Below are 15,989 nucleotides of genomic sequence, written 5' to 3' on the forward strand. Positions count from 1 at the left end.
GTCCATCGCTTTTATTGCTTCCATATCACAAGATCGTATAAAGCTTATTTTATCCACATTAATAAGTCATACATATTTAGAGAGCAATTTTTATTGCATGCAACATGACAACTTACTTAAAGGATCTTACTCAATCCATAGGTAGGTATGGTGGACTCTCATGGCAAAACTGGGTTTAAGGATATTTGGAAGCACATGTAGTATCTCTACTTGGTGCAAAGAATTTGGATAGCATGAGAGGAAAGGCAAGCTCAACATGTTGGATGATCCATGACAATATACTTTATTTCGGATATAAGAAAACATAACCCATTACGTTGTCTTCCTTGTCCAACATCAACTCTTTAGCATGTCATATTTTAATGAGTGCTCACAATCATAAAAGATGTCCAAGAGTATATTTATATGCGAAAACCTCTCTTTCTTTATTACTTCCTATTAATTGCAACGATGACCAAAACTATGTTTGCCAACTCTCAACAATTTTTATTCATCATACTCTTTATATGTGAAGTCATTACTCTCCATAAATCCATATGATCTCTTTATTTATTTTTGTTCTTTCAAGATCATAGCAAGATAGCAAAGCCCTTGACTCAACACTAATCTTTATTATATATAGCTCACGGACTCGATTACATAGAGGGGTCATAAAGCAAAAACTCAAAACTAAATCATACCAAAACTTTATTCTACTAGATCAAGATATTACTAAAAGGAACAAACTAAGTAAAATGGTAAAGATAGGAGTGTGATGGTGATATGATACCGGGGCACCTCCCCCAAGCTTGGCAGTTGCCAAGGGGAGTGCCCATACCCATGCGATTATGTCTCTTTTGTTGGTGAAGAAGGTGGTGGTGATGATGGATAGTCGCACATCGAGCATAGGAGCTCCTCCAGTTTACGGATAATGCCCTTGAGTGCGATGATATGATCCTTCAACAAAAAAAATTCACGTGTGAGATACTTGTTTTGTATGCGAGCTAGCTCAATCATCTTGAAAGCTTCAATCTCAGTTGGGGTAAAGAGGTTGTGATGAGGTTGAAGGATGTCTTCTTCTTCTGCCGTCGGAGCTTGATCCTCCATGACCTTATTGATCCTATCATCCTTGTTGATCTCCCCTAGTTCTTCTCTCTTCAGCTCCATCTTCATTAGCCAAGCATCGTTGCCTTCATGGTTGGAGGAGGGTGAGGACATGATGCCTGGCCTTGACAAATCTGACAGACAACACCTCAAAACAAAGACAGAGGATATTTTCGTGATACGATGGTCAAAACCTTCGGGAGATTATGTAATGAACTTTTACCGACTAAAAGGAGTATCGTGCAAGAAAATGGAGTCCGGAGAGCACACGAGGTGCCCACGAGGCAGGGGCGTGCCCAGGGGGTAGGGCGCGCCCTCCACCCTCGTGGACGCCTCGTGTCCTTCTCGGACTACTTCTTATTTTCCTATTTTCTTAAATATTCCAAAACGGAGAAAAATTGCTATTAGAACTATTTTGGAGTCGGATTACTTACCGTACCACATACCTATTCTTTTTCGGAGTCTGAAACGTTCTGGTAAGTGTCCCTTATGTATTCCTCCGGGGTTACGGTTTCAATAATATTAGTTTCAACATTTATGGGATTACCTAAGATATAATGTTTGATTCTTTGACTGTTCACCACCTTCGGACTTGTGCCTTCAAAGTTGTTGATTCTTATGGCACCGGAATGATAGACCTCCTCGATAACGTAAGGGCCTTCCCATTTAGAGTGAAGTTTTCCTGCAAAAAAACTTAAACGAGAGTTGTATAGCAAGACATAATCACCTACATTAAACTCACACTTTTGTATCCTTTTGTCATGCCATCTTTTAGCTTTCTCTTTAAACACTTTGGCATTCTCATAGGCTTGGGTTCTCCATTCATCAACTGAGCTAATGTCAAATAACCTCTTCTCACCAGCAAGTTTGAAATCATAATTGAGCTCTTTAATGGCCCAATATGCCTTATGTTCTAGTTCGAGAGGTAAGTGACATGCTTTTCCATAGACCATTTTATATGGAGACATACCCATAGGGTTTTTATATGCAGTTCTATAAGCCCATAATGCATCATCAAGTTTCTTGTACCAATTCTTTCTAGATCTATTACAGTCTTTTGCAAATTAATTTAAGCTCTCTATTACTCAATTCTACTTGACCACTAGACTGTGGGTGATATGGATATGCAATTCTGTGATTAACATCATACTTAGCAAGCATTTTACGAAAAGCACCATGAATAAAATGTGAACCACCATCAGTCATTTGGTATCTAGGGACTCCTAACCTCAGAAAAATAATTTCTTTAAGCATCTTAATAGAGGTGTTATGATCAACACTACTAGTTGGAATAGCTTCTACCCACTTAGTAAAGTAATCAACAACAACTAAAACATGTGTATACCCATTAGAGGAAGGAAACGGCCCGATATAATCAAAGCCCCAAACATCAAATGGTTCAATAACAAGAGAATAATTCATAGGCATTTCTTGACGTCTACTAATATTACCAATTCCTTGACATTCATCACAAGACAAGACAAACTTACGGGCATCCTTGAAGAGAGTAGGCCAATAAAAACCGGATTGCAATACCTTATGCACAGTTCTATCTCCAGCGTGGTGTCCTCCATAAGCCTCGGAGTGACACTTGCGTAGGATATGTTCCTGTTCATGCTCAGGTACACAACGTATAATAACACCATCTACTCCTTCTTTATAAAGGTGTGGGTCATCCCAGAAGTAATGTCTTAAATCATAGAAAAACTTTTTTCTTTTGCTGGTATGTGAAACTAGGTGGTATAAATTTAGCAACAATGTAACTAGTATAATCAGCATACCATGGAGCAGTACGAGAAGCATTTATGACAACTAATTGTTCATCAGGAAAGCTATCATCAATAGGTAGTGGGTCATCAAGAACATTCTCTAACCTAGACAAGTTGTCTGCAACGGGGTTCTCAGCTCCCTTTCTATCAATAATATGTAAATCAAATTATTGTAGCAAGAGAACCCATCCAATAAGTCTAGGTTTAGCATCTTTCTTTTCCATAAGATATTTAATAGCAGCATGATCGGTGTGAACAGTTACTTTAGAATCAACAATATAAGGTCTGAACTTATCACAAGCAAATACAACTGCTAAAAATTCTTTTTCAGTAGTAGCATAGTTTCTCTGGGCATTGTCTAGAGTTTTACTAGCATATTGAATAACATTTAGTTTCTTATCAACTCTTTGTCCTAGAACAGCACCTACAACATAATCACTAGCATCACACATAATTTCAAAGGGTAAATTCCAATCAGGTGGCTGAACAATAGATGCAGAAATCAAAGCTTTCTTAAGTATTTCAAATGCTTCTACACAATCATCATTGAAGACAAAAGGAATATCTTTTTGTAAGAGATTAGTCAGAGGCCTAGAAATTTTAGAGAAGTCTTTAATGAACCTCCTGTAAAAACCGGCATGACCAAGGAAACTTCTTATACCTTTAATGTCTTTACGACACGACATCTTTTCAATAGCATCAACTTTAGCTTTATCAACTTCAATACCTCTTTCAGAAATTTTATGCCCCAAGACAATGCCTTCATTAACCATAAAGTGGCACTTCTCCCAATTCAAGACAAGACTAGTATATTCGCATCTCTACAAAACTCGATCAAGGTTTCTCAAGCAATCATCAAAAGAAGATCCATAAACAGAGAAATCATCCATGAAAACCTCAACAATCTTTTCACAAAAGTCAGAGAATATAGCCATCATACATCTTTGAAAGGTAGCAGGTGCATTACATAAACCAAAAGGCATACGTCTATAAGCAAAAGTACCGAAAGGGCAAGTAAAAGTGGTCTTTTCTTGATCCTCTATTGACACAGGTATTTGAGAGAAACCAGAGTAACCATCTAGAAAGCAAAAATGTGTATGTTTGGATAGTCTTTCTAGCATTTGATCAATAAAAGGCAAAGGGTAATGATCCTTTTTAGTAGCTTTATTTAATTTGTGGAAATCAATTACCATCCTATAACTTGTAACAATTCTTTGCGGGATCAATTCATCTTTATCATTAGGAACGACAGTAATACCTCCCTTCTTAGGAACACAATGGACATGACTTACCCACTGACTATCAGCAACGGGATAAATTATACCTGCCTCCAGGAGCTTTAGTATTTCCTTTCTTACCACTTCTTTCATCTTAGGATTTAACCGTCGTTGGTGATCAATAACTGGTTTGGTGTCTTTCTCCAATTTTATTTTGTGTTGTCATAGAGTGGGACTAATGCCCTTAAGATCATCAAGAGTATATCCAATAGTAGCACGGTGCTTCTTCAGAGTTTTCAATAATTTCTCCTCTTCCTGCTCTAAAAGGTTAGTACTAATAATAACAGGATATATCTTCTTTTCATCAAGATAAGCATATTTAAGAGTATCAGGTAATGGTTTAAGCTCAAACATGGGATAACCCTTGGGTGGTGGAGGACCCCCTAGGATTTCAACAGGCAAATTATGTTTAAAAATAGGTCTCTGTTTAAAGAATACTTCATCTATCTCCCTTCTTTCATTCATAAACATATCATTTTCATGGTCTAGCAAATATTGTTCTAAAGGATCATTAGGAGGCACAACAATAGAAGCAAGATCAATAATTTCATCCTTACTAGGCAATTCTTTATCATGGGGTTGTCTATGAAATTTAGCAAAATTAAACTCATGAGACATATCCCCCAAACCAATAGTAACAACATCCTTTTTGCAATCTATCTTAGCATTAACAATATTCAAGAAGGATCTACCAAATATAATGGGACAAAAGCTATCTTGTGGGGAACCAAGAACAAGAAAATCAGCAGGATATTTAACTTTCCCACACAAGACTTCAACATCTCTAACAATCCCAACTGGTGAAATAGTATCTCTATTGGCGAGCTTAATTGTAACATCAATTTCTTCTATCTCAGCAGGTGCAATATCATGCATAATTTCTTTGTATAAGGAATGAGGTATTGCACTAGCACTAGCACCCATATCACATAAGCCATGATAAAATGATCTCCTATTTTAACAGAAATAACAGGCATGCCTACAACAGGTCTATGTTTATTTTAGTATCTGGTCTAGCAATTCTAGCAGCTTCATCACAGAAGTAAATAACATGCCCATCAATATTATCAGCCAAGAGATCTTTAACCATAGCAATACTAGGTTCAACTTTAATTTGCTCAGGTGGTGTAGGTGTTTTAGTATTACTCTTACGAACCACAGTTGAAGCTTTAGCATGATCCTTTATCCTAACAGGGAAAGGTGGTTTCTCAATATAGGTAGTAGGAACAATAGGATCATTATAAGTGATAGTCTTTTCTTCAACTTTAATAGGTGCAACTACTTTTACTTCAGTGGGAGGATTATATTTAAACCACTTCTCCTTAGGGAGGTCAACATGAGTAGCAAATGATTCACAGAAAGAAGCTACTATCTCAGAGTCAAGTCCATATTTAGTGCTAAATTCATGAAAAGCATCGGTATCCATAAAAGATTTAACACAATCAAACTTAGGTGTCATACCTGACTCCTTACCTTCGTCGAGATCCCAATCTTCAGAGTTGCGTTTAATTCTTTCCAATAAATCCCATCTGAATTCAATAGTCTTCATCATAAAAGAACCAGTACAAGAAGTATCGAGCATGGAGCGATTGTTGAGAGAAAGCCGAGCATAATTTTTTTGAATAATCATTTCTCTTGAGAGCTCATGATTGGGGCATGAATATAACATTGACTTAAGCCTCCCCCAAGCTTGAGCGATGCTTTCTCCTTTGCGAGGCCAAAATATATATATATATAATTATGATCACGATTAACAAGATGCATAGGATAAAACTTCTGATGAAATTCCAATTTCAATCATTTGTAGTTTCATGATCCCATATCATCACATAGCCTAAACCATGTCAATGCCTTTCCCTTCAAAGATAAATGGAAGACCTCTTCTTGAAAACATCATCGGGCATACTTGCAAGCTTAAATAATCCACAAACTTCATCCACATAGATTAGATGCAAATCAGGATGCAATGTTCCATCTCCTGTAAAAGGATTAGCTACTCATTTCTCTATCATATCCGAAAGAATTTCAAAGTAAACATTTTCAGTAGGTTCAGTAGGTTGAGGAGCAACTCTTTGCTCTACTGGTCGAGGTGAAGATACCCCAAACAAGCCCCTCAAAGGATTATGTTCCATAGTAACAAGTGACAGTAAATTTCAGCACACTATATAAATTTTTCCTTACCCAGTTCCACTCACCAAAGGCGCTTCACTCCCCGGCAATGGCGCCAGAAAAGAGTCTCGATGACCCACAAGTGTAGGGGGTCTATCATAGTCCTTTTGTTAAGTAAGAGTGTCGAACCCAACGAGGAGCAGAAGGAAATGACAAGCGGTTTTCAGTAAGGTATTCTCTGCAAGCACTGAAATTATAGGTAACGGATAATTTTGTGATAAGATAATTCGTAATGGGTAACAAGCAACGAAAGTAAATAGTGTGCAGCAGGGTGGCCCAATCCTTTTTGTAGCAATGTACAAGCCTGGAAAAATTCTTATATGAAGGAAAACGCTCCCGAGGACACATGGGAATTATCATCAAGCTAGTTTTCATCACGCTCATATGATTCGCGTTCGTTACTTTGATAATTTGATATGTGGGTGGACCGGTGCTTGGGTACTGCCATTTCTTGGACAAGCATCCCACTTATGATTAACCCCTATTGCAAGCATCCGCAACTATAAAAGAAGTATTAAGGTAAACCTAACCATAGCATGAAACATATCAATCCAAATCAGCCCCTTATGAAGCAACGCATAAACTAGGGTTTAAGCTTCTGTCACTCTAGCAACCCATCATCTACTTATTACTTCCCAATGCCTTCCTCTAGGCCCAAACAATGGTGAAGTGTCATGTAGTCGACGTTCACATAACACCACTAGAGGAGAGACAACATACATCTCATCAAAATATCGAACGAATACCAAATTCACATGACTACTTATAGCAAGACTTCTCCCATGTCCCCAGGAACAAACGTAACTACTCACAAATCATATTCATGTTCATAATCATAGGGGTATTAATATGAATTAAGGATCTGAACATATGATCTTCCACCGAATAAACCAACTAGCATCAACTACAAGGAGTAATCAACACTACTAGCAACCTACAAGTACCAATTTGAGGTTTTGGTACAAAGATTGGATACAAGAGATGAACTAGGGTTTGAGAGGAGATGGTGCTGGTGAAGATGTTGATGGAGATTGACCCCCTCCCTATGAGAGGATCGATGGTGATGACGATGATGATGATTTCCCCCTCCTAGAGGGATGTTTCCCCGGCAGAACAGCTCTGCCGGAGCCCTAGATTGGTTCCGCCAAGGTTCCACCTCGTCGCGGCAGTGTTTCGTCCCGAAAGCTTGCTTATGATTTTTTTAGGGTAAAAGACTTCATATAGCAGAAGATGGTCACCAGAGGCCTGCCAGGGGGCCCATGAGGCAGGGGGCACGCCCCCCACCCTCGTGGACGGTGGGTGGCCCCCCTCTGGTATTTCTTCCACTCAATATTTTTTATTAATTCCAAAAATGACTTTCATGGAGTTTCAAGACTTTTGGAGTTGTGCAGAATAGGTCTCTAATATTTGCTCCTTTTCTAGCCCAGAATCCCAGCTGTCGGCATTCTCCCTTTTCATATAAACCTTGTAAAATAAGAGAGAATAGGCATAAGTATTGTAACATAACGTGTAATAACAACCCATAATGCAATAAATATCGATATAAAAGCATGATGCAAAATGGACGTATCAATGGACCGTCCCTATTGCCTTTGAAAGGTTTCTTCCGCTGACCGGATTTAGAATCACTGAATCTGGCATTGACTGTCGTATCATCTGCGTCGTCATTGTTGCTCTGACGTTTGTTTTCATTGCGGCGTGGTTTACCATTGCCATCCCTGGCCTCAGAAGTGTCGGGGTCACCGGAGCTGTTGCTTCTACGAGCCAACCAGCTATCTTCACCCGCACAGAAGCAGGTCATAAGTCCAGTTAAGGCTACCATGGTCCTCGGCTTCTCGTGCCCGAGGTGTCGGGCGAGCCATTCATCCCAGATGCCGTGTTTGAAGGCCACTAAGGCTTCGGCGTTTGGACAGTCCATGATTTGGTTCTTTTAAATTAGGAATTGGTTCCAAAGCTTGCGAGCCGATTCACCTGGTTGCTGGATTACGTGACTCAAGTCGTCCGCATCCGGTGGCCGGACATAAGTGCCCTGAAAGATGGCCCGAAAAGCATCTTCCAAATCTTCCCAGGTTTCAATGGAGTTTTCTGGGAGGCTGTTCAGCTAGTGGCGTGCTGGTTCTTTCAGCTTTAGAGGAAGATATTTAATGGTATGGAGGTCATCTCCATGAGCCATATGAATGTGGAGAAGAAAATCTTCAATCTAGACGGCTTGGGGCCGTCGTTCCATCATATTGCTCGATGTTCATGGGTTTAAAACCTTCTGGAAACTGGTGCCGTATTACCTCATCAGTAAAGCACATAGGGTGTGCGGCACCCGTGTATCGTGCGACATCATGACAGAGATTGGATGACATCTGAGTTTGGTTCTGATCCCGAATATTGTAATGTTCATCACGCCGGACTTCATAGCCGTTATCTCATGCCGGGGCACGGCCTCATTACCCATAGATTAATCTGGTCTGACCGGCTTTATTAGCCAGGTCCCGTTGCAAGTCATATGTGTAACCCACAGCTGTTGTCTCCTTGACTCTTCGGCGAGGGGGTGCGGGCTAGTGTTCAGCTTGATATGCCGCTTTACCCCGTCCACGTGGTGGTCAGTCTGGTTGATTTTCCTGATTGTATTTCGATGGTATTGGATCGAAGGCTTCGCCGTCAATTATGGCGACAGTTTGCGCTTGGGGTAACTTTTGGTAGGTCGCTCGTGGTCGTACTCCTCGGCGGCCAGGACCTTGGTCCACCTTTCATTGAGCGTATCATGTTCAGCTTTGAGCTGCTGTTGTTTCTTTTTCAGGCTCCGTGCTGTGGCGATGAGCTGTCGCTTGAAGCGTTCCTGCTCAAGGGGTTCCTCTGGGACGATAAAATCTTCGTCACCGAGGCTAACATCCTCCTCGGAGACTGGCATATAATTGTTGTCTTCTGAATCTTCCTGATCAGCGCATTCGGGGTTATACTGATCCTCCCCCTCTCATCCTGTTCGGATGTGGGCTCGACGGGGTGTTCGGGATCTTCGACACTATCCCAGGTTTCATTATCACCGGTGTCGATATTACTATCCTTTGCCCGACGCGGTCGTGAGCGGCACCGCTGACGTCGGCACTTTGGTGGTTTATCGACAGGCTTGTCCTCGTCAGTGTTCTGATTATCCTCGTCGTCCTTTTTATCAGGAGTGTCCACCATGTATACGTCATAGGTTGAAGTGGCCGTCCAGCGCCCTGTGATGGGTGGGACTTGGCCTGATTCGGCGTCAACATCGTCGTCCATACCGTCGATGTCTTCGGACGCGTAGTCCAGCATGTCGGTTAAATCCTCGACAGTGGCTATTAAGTGGGTGGTGGGCGGGTCATAAAATTCCCCGCTCCCAGCCCCCAGCATATGCTGGGTGCATCTCGGAGGCAATTCTTCCGTAATGGCGAGAGATCACATTAAACCCAGTGCTTCATCTAAGGGTGAAAGCTGGGTAAGAGTTCGCGGATCTGCAGGGATAAGTTCGGCGACAGACACATGATCGGGCCCGATCGACGCAGACTTTGATAGTTCGGAGCTATTGTCCAGAGGCGAGTCGAAAACCGCATCTGGGTCTCCGGTCATAAGTTCCATGGCAGAAGAGAGTCCGGCGGGGGTGATTCCCCCTTCCACGGACGTTACTAAATTATATATGTGGCAACTCTTACATTAGACACTGTTGTAGTACATGCCTTAAAATTTGAGGAATTGTAGTACACCCACTATTCTTAGTCAATTTCAACATATGACTGGATAGTTAGGAGAACAATGGTATTCCCAACCCATTAGGGATCAAGATCTAGACTTGATTGATGATCACATTTTTCCAGATTCATTTCAGTCATTTTGGTAATGTACGTTCAGTGGATGAGACGTTCTCCTCAACTATAAAAGCGTCTCTGACGACTTCGTCAATGTCAACATGATGTGTCGGCTCAGTCTCTCAGAGGTGCTCATACATGTATGATGTCGTGTATGCGTTCATAGGAGTGAGCGTATGTATGAGCGTCTGCATCTGTGATGTGTTAAAAAAAATTCAGAAAAAAATTAGACATAAAATTTTAGTTGTGTTAGTGTTGTTAAAATTTCTGAATTTATTTTTCGTGCCTATTTGATTTTCAACCGTTTTTCAAAAAAAAAAATTGATTTTCATCCGAAGAAGCCCGCACAGAGTCGTTGCCTGTTGTCCGTTCACTCTGTTATGTTGGCGAGAGGTCGACGAGAACGCTAGAAAATACTCGGAAAACGGATATTTTCACTCCAATCGTTGGAGCTGCCAAGTCGCAAGTCCGGCGAGTGCTCGCTCCGCCGGGCGTCCGGAAATGCAAACCACCTCTCTGTCTTCCGCTCCGTCCTCTCGGGCCCCCTCCGCGCCGCCGTCTACACCCCCGCCCCCGCACGTCGCCTTCCCCTCTCTCCGTCGCCGGGACCTCCTCTTGCTCTCAGCGTCGCCTCTTCCCCTCTCGCTCTCTCCGGCGGCCGCCTCGGCGCGCGGGCTGTTCCGCATGCCGCCGCCGGGGCTGGCGAACCGCTACTTCCTCGTGCGCGCTGGCGAGTCGGTGTACGAGGGGCAGGGACTCCTCCGGACCAACCCCGTCGCCAAGACCTCCGTCGACAGCGGTCTCTCCCCCGCCGGCCTCCGCCAGGCCGCGCGCGCCGCGCTCGAGCTCCGCCGCCTTGGTGCATGCGAGGACGACTGCTGGATATGGCCCTCCATCACCCAGCGCGCCTACCAGGCCGCCGAGATCATCGCTGCCGCCAACAGCATCAACCGCAGGTGCCTGTCTATCCACATCCTCGTGGGCTATATTTCCTGATTTTACATGAGTATGACCGGTCGGTCAGTGATCCTGCACTGAGATTGTTGGTTACTTGATGCGAAGTAAAATCGTGCCGGAGTATAGCTTCTTGGACGCGCGGGGGCTGGGTGCGTACGAGGGGAAGAAGTTAGAAGCATTGCCAGAGGTATTATTCATCCGATCTTTCGAGCTCCAAGCTAAATTCTACTAGCACTTACTTACATCGAGTATTAGAAGAACAACTGAGCTGAGGGCTCACAGATATCCAGTATATTTAATCAAAGATGTTGGTACCTTAGTTTCTGGAGAAATTTCAGAATATATTATTACAACGAATGAACTTTAGAAATTGGAGTGCACTGACCTTGCAGGTGTACATTGCAAAACTGAAATACGAAGGATTAGTGAAATTCTGCTTGCCAGGAAGGCAGCAACAGTCACTGGTTCTAGATCAGCCTAATAGAATGTGTGAATCTACTAAATCTCTACAGACAGATGGGCTCATTTGAAAATAAGATAGGTTTACAAACATGGATTAAGAACAGGATGTGGCCTCTGTGAATTCTGAGAACTAATTTAGAGAAACAGTACATCCTGACATAAAAGTCATGTTGCCATTTTTATCATTAGGCAAGTTTCCATGCCTGTTTGAAGTTACTGGTAGCTAACCAGTGAGATTAGTAGTATTTTCATAGGTGGACATACGCTAGTGGGCAAATGAGTATCCTGGAGGGAGAATATTCTCGGTTTGAACATAATGTATCGCCCGAGTTATGTTTCCCAGGCTCAACATGATCCGGTGCAACAGATACAGATAATTTTGGTTTAATAGATTTTGTTCCTATCATGATTGAGTTTTCCTTTATTGTGATGGATTTAGGTGTATGCGTCTGATAATATTTCGCCGGACATCAAACCACCTCCTACTTATGATGGTACACCTAACGAGAGCGTGGCGGATGTATTTGTTCGGGTAACACAGCTCATGTCAATACTAGAGACTCAGTACTCAGGGGATACTGTTGTCATCGTTTCACCAGATTCTGACAACTTGTCAATTCTTCAAGCTGGGTTGATAGGACTGGACCTGCGGAGGTAAAAACTAATCCTTGTCAACTCCACTTCATTTTGCAAGCTTATCAGAAAGACTTCCTGTGGACAAACTACTTGCATCAGACATTTGGATTTCCGTTCCCTTCGATGCATAAACATACACCATAAATAGTTGCTGATTGAAGGGAAACATATCCTGGCTATATATTTTAGTTTTGAGTTTTGTGGTCGTTTAGTGGCTGTAGTAAGCTGGATCATCTGAACTGTTGGTCGGTTGTATCTCTCTATCTTAAGTACTCCCTCCGTTCCTAAATACTACTCCCTCCGTCCCAAAATTCTTGTCTTCTTAGAGATTCCACTATAGACAACATACGGAGCAAAATGAGTGAATCTACGCTCTAAAATATGTCTATATATTCGTATGTAGTTTGTAGTGGAATCTCTAAAAAGACTTATATTTAGGAATGGAGGGAGTATGATACATGCAGCCCTCCTGCATGGTTCAAAAATAGAAGGGAAACATATCCTGACTAACTGACTAATGATGCAACTTCTGCAGGCATGACAGCCTGTTCTTTCAGCCGGGTGAGGTCCGAGCCGTTGATCCTGCCAGTATACCTGAATATAAGCAACCAGCCTCTAGTGTTTTTAAGTGTACAAACCCACCAAGTTGCAAATAATTTACATCTTGTTACCATACGTTTCATATCCCCTGTACATGAAAGAATATTCCCATGGCATTGTATAGCTTAATGGCTGTGTGTAGCTGAAAATGCGTTCACTGCAGCACATCTGACAGCCAGCAAATCTGATAGTTTCTACCATGATACTTCGTATAATGAATCCAAGTAGCAGTGTTTGAATACGCTGTATCATGGTAGTAATGTTGAGATTTTTCTGCAAGGGAATTTACCTTTGTTCAGGGCAAAAAACATGTAAACAATATAACGATTTTGCAATACATCTTTGAAATAGGCGAAAGCTCCAATAACATCTCATAAGTTAAGTACTCACTCCGTCCTAGTATACTATAAAGAGCAGTGCTATGGGGACGATAATATTTGGACGATTTGTGGACGACGAGACGATAATATTTGGACGATTTGTGGACGACGATTCAATCGAGCAGAGGAATCTTGTCCACAGCCAAGCAACGGCCGTTGGATTCTCTAGTCGTGCACAAATCACCCAGAGTTTGTCGTGTGTGGAACAGTTTTGTAATCTAAATATGCAATATGTTACATTGGTTGTCATAACTGTAAAATAGGGTCTAATTTGCATATATTGTATTTATACATGTATACATATGTAACCTGATCATAGTGAGACGTGAGGTGGATGTATCACCCACGCAAAACCCTAAACTTACCTCTCTAACTTGGTATCAGATAGCCAAGAGGGCCGCCGAGCAAACCCCACGCCGCCGCCCCGATCCATCCGTAGCAGCCGCCGCGCGCTGTCACCCTTCCGCGCCGCCGCCGCCGCGACCTATTCGCCGCAGCCGCCGCGCGCCGCCACTCTTCTGCGTCATCGCCGCCGCGACCTATCCGCCGCACGCCGCCACCCTTCCGCGTCGTCGCCGCCGCGAGTTCGTTTTCTCCACCGCGGCGCGCCGCCCTTCTCCGCGCTGTGGCGATGTCGTCTGCTGCTCTCTCCCTCTCCAACAACGTCGGCGCCATCACCTCGCCCACGGCTGCCACGTTTTTCGCCGCCCTTGCCGTCCCTGCAATCTTCGTCCACCTCGGCCGCCACAACTTCATGTTATCGGGAGGCATCCCGGCACCGTCTTCGCCGGCGCCAACCTCCACGGATACCTGGACGGCACCACGGCGGCACCCGACAAGACCATCGCCGTGGGCACTGGCGATGCCGCGACGACCTTCGCTAACCCGGCGTACCACCACCGGTGGACTCAGGATCAGAAGGTCAAGGGCCTTCTCCTCACCTCCATGGAGGAGGATATCGCCTGTCAGCTTATTAGTTGCGAGACGGCGCGGGCTGTATGGACGGCCGTCGGTGCCATGTACGGTGCGCAGAGCCGCGCCAACGTCCGTCACATCCGGCGTCAACTCCAGACGCTGAGGAAGGAGGAGATGTCTGCGGCTAAGTACATGCACAAGATGAAGTCCCTCGCCAACACCATGGCCGTCGTCGGCTCTCCGGTCCGTGATGATGAGCTCAATGACCACATCCTCACAGGACTCGGCTCCGCCTACAACTCCATCGCCGCCTCCCTGGGTGTGAGTAACGCACTTATGCCCTACTCCAGCTTCTACTTGCTCGTTTTGTCGTTCGAAGCGTTACAGGCTTAGCAGAGTGCAATGCAGCGGTGGACTCCCTCTGCCAACGCCGTAACCCGCTCAGCCCCCCACGACAATGGCGGACGTGCTCCATACTCGGAGCCCTACCCCTTCCAGGGTGGGGGTTGCCCCGGCCGATGGGAGTGGCCCGCCCGGGCAAGGTCGTCAAGGCGGCAATGGCGGCCCCAACGGCGGCCGCGACAGCAACCCCGGCTACAACAGCAACGGTCGGCAAGGTGGCAGGGGTAACGGTGGTAACAACGGTGGTGGTGGCCGTCGCAACAATCGCTGGTGTCCCAGGTGTCAGATTTGCAAAAGCTGGGGTCATGAGGCTGATGATTGCCACAAGCGATATGACCAAGACCACAACACTCGCTTCGCCAACTCGGCCTCCACCAACACCATCGACTCTCCTTGGGTACTGGACACCGGGGCTACGGATCACCTGACGAGTGGTCTTGAACGTCTCCAGGTTCATGAGCGCTATGATGGCAAGGACCAGGTTCAGGTGGCCAATGGTGCAGGTTTGTCTATTTCACATATTGGTCATTCCCGTTTACCCGGTTCATCCCTGAAACTGCGCAACATCCTTCATGGTCCACACATCAAAGAGCATCTTCTTTCTGTCTATCGCCTTATTTGTGATAATGACGTGTTTGTTGAGTTTCACCGTCGTCTTTTCTTTGTTAAGGACAAAGCAACCAGGCGCATCATTCTTCAAGGTAGCAGTCGTGGGGGGGTCTACTCGATTCCCTTTGCTCGTGCATCGTCCTCGTCATCTCACCATGCTTCATCCAGTGTCCGCATTTCATCATCGCAATGGCATCAGCGTTTAGGTCACCCTACCAATAATGTGGTCACCTTCATTATTCGGAGCCATGACCTTCAGTGTTCTAGTTCAAATAATTCACCATTAGTGTGTGATGCCTGTCAGCGTGCTAAGAGTCATCAACTACCGTATTCTACGTCTTATCATGTCACTAATGTACCTCTTGAATTAATACATTCAGATGTTTGGGGTCCCGCTATTGCGTCTTTGGGGGGAGGGGGGGTACAAGTACTATGTTAGTTTTGTTGATGACTACACGAGTTTCACTTGGATTTATTTGCTTAAACAGAAATCTGATGTTGAGCAAGTCTTCTATAATTTTCAGGCTCACGTCGAACGCCTTTTGGATTGCAAAATCAAGGTGGTTCAATCCGATTGGGGTGGTGAATACCACAAACTCCATCGCTACTTTCAACGCACGGGCATCTCTCACCATGTGTCATGTCCACATACATCCCAACAGAACGGTATTGCCGAGCGCAAACACCGTCATTTGGTCGAGACTGGCCTTGCCTTACTTGCGCACTCGTCTCTCCCACTCAGGTTTTGGGATGAGGCCTTTCTTATGGCATGTTATTTCATCAACTGTATGCCCACTCCGGTTCTCAACAAGGACGCGCCCTTATTCCGCTTGTTTCATGTTCAGCCCAATTATTCCTCTCTGCAGATTTTTGGGTGTGCTTGTTGGCCTAGTCTCCGCAAGTACA

The 15,989-nt window shown here is 44.1% G+C and overlaps 1 protein-coding gene across 3 annotated transcripts; it reads left to right on the plus strand.

The window, feature by feature from the left end:
• The first annotated feature begins 10,514 nt into the window (after positions 1 to 10,514).
• On the plus strand, positions 10,515 to 15,462 carry LOC123070273 (uncharacterized). Of its 3 annotated transcripts, none has more exons than XM_044493385.1 (4): positions 10,515 to 11,078; positions 11,185 to 11,266; positions 11,981 to 12,195; positions 15,145 to 15,462. In XM_044493385.1, the coding sequence occupies exons 1-4, from the start codon at positions 10,624 to 10,626 to the stop codon at positions 15,287 to 15,289; spliced, it is 897 nt and encodes a 298-aa protein (XP_044349320.1). In that variant the 5' UTR covers positions 10,515 to 10,623; the 3' UTR covers positions 15,290 to 15,462. The 3 variants fall into 3 exon arrangements, with proteins under 3 accessions (XP_044349320.1, XP_044349322.1, XP_044349321.1); XM_044493387.1 differs by lacking the exon at positions 15,145 to 15,462 and adding an exon at positions 13,129 to 13,513 and having other exon boundaries at positions 10,516 to 11,078; XM_044493386.1 differs by lacking the exon at positions 15,145 to 15,462 and adding an exon at positions 12,713 to 13,127 and having other exon boundaries at positions 10,517 to 11,078.
• Positions 15,463 to 15,989: the final 527 nt, after the last annotated feature.

The sequence above is a fragment of the Triticum aestivum genome, chromosome 3B (genome assembly GCF_018294505.1).
Source record: "Triticum aestivum cultivar Chinese Spring chromosome 3B, IWGSC CS RefSeq v2.1, whole genome shotgun sequence".
Taxonomy (NCBI): Eukaryota; Viridiplantae; Streptophyta; class Magnoliopsida; order Poales; family Poaceae; genus Triticum; species Triticum aestivum.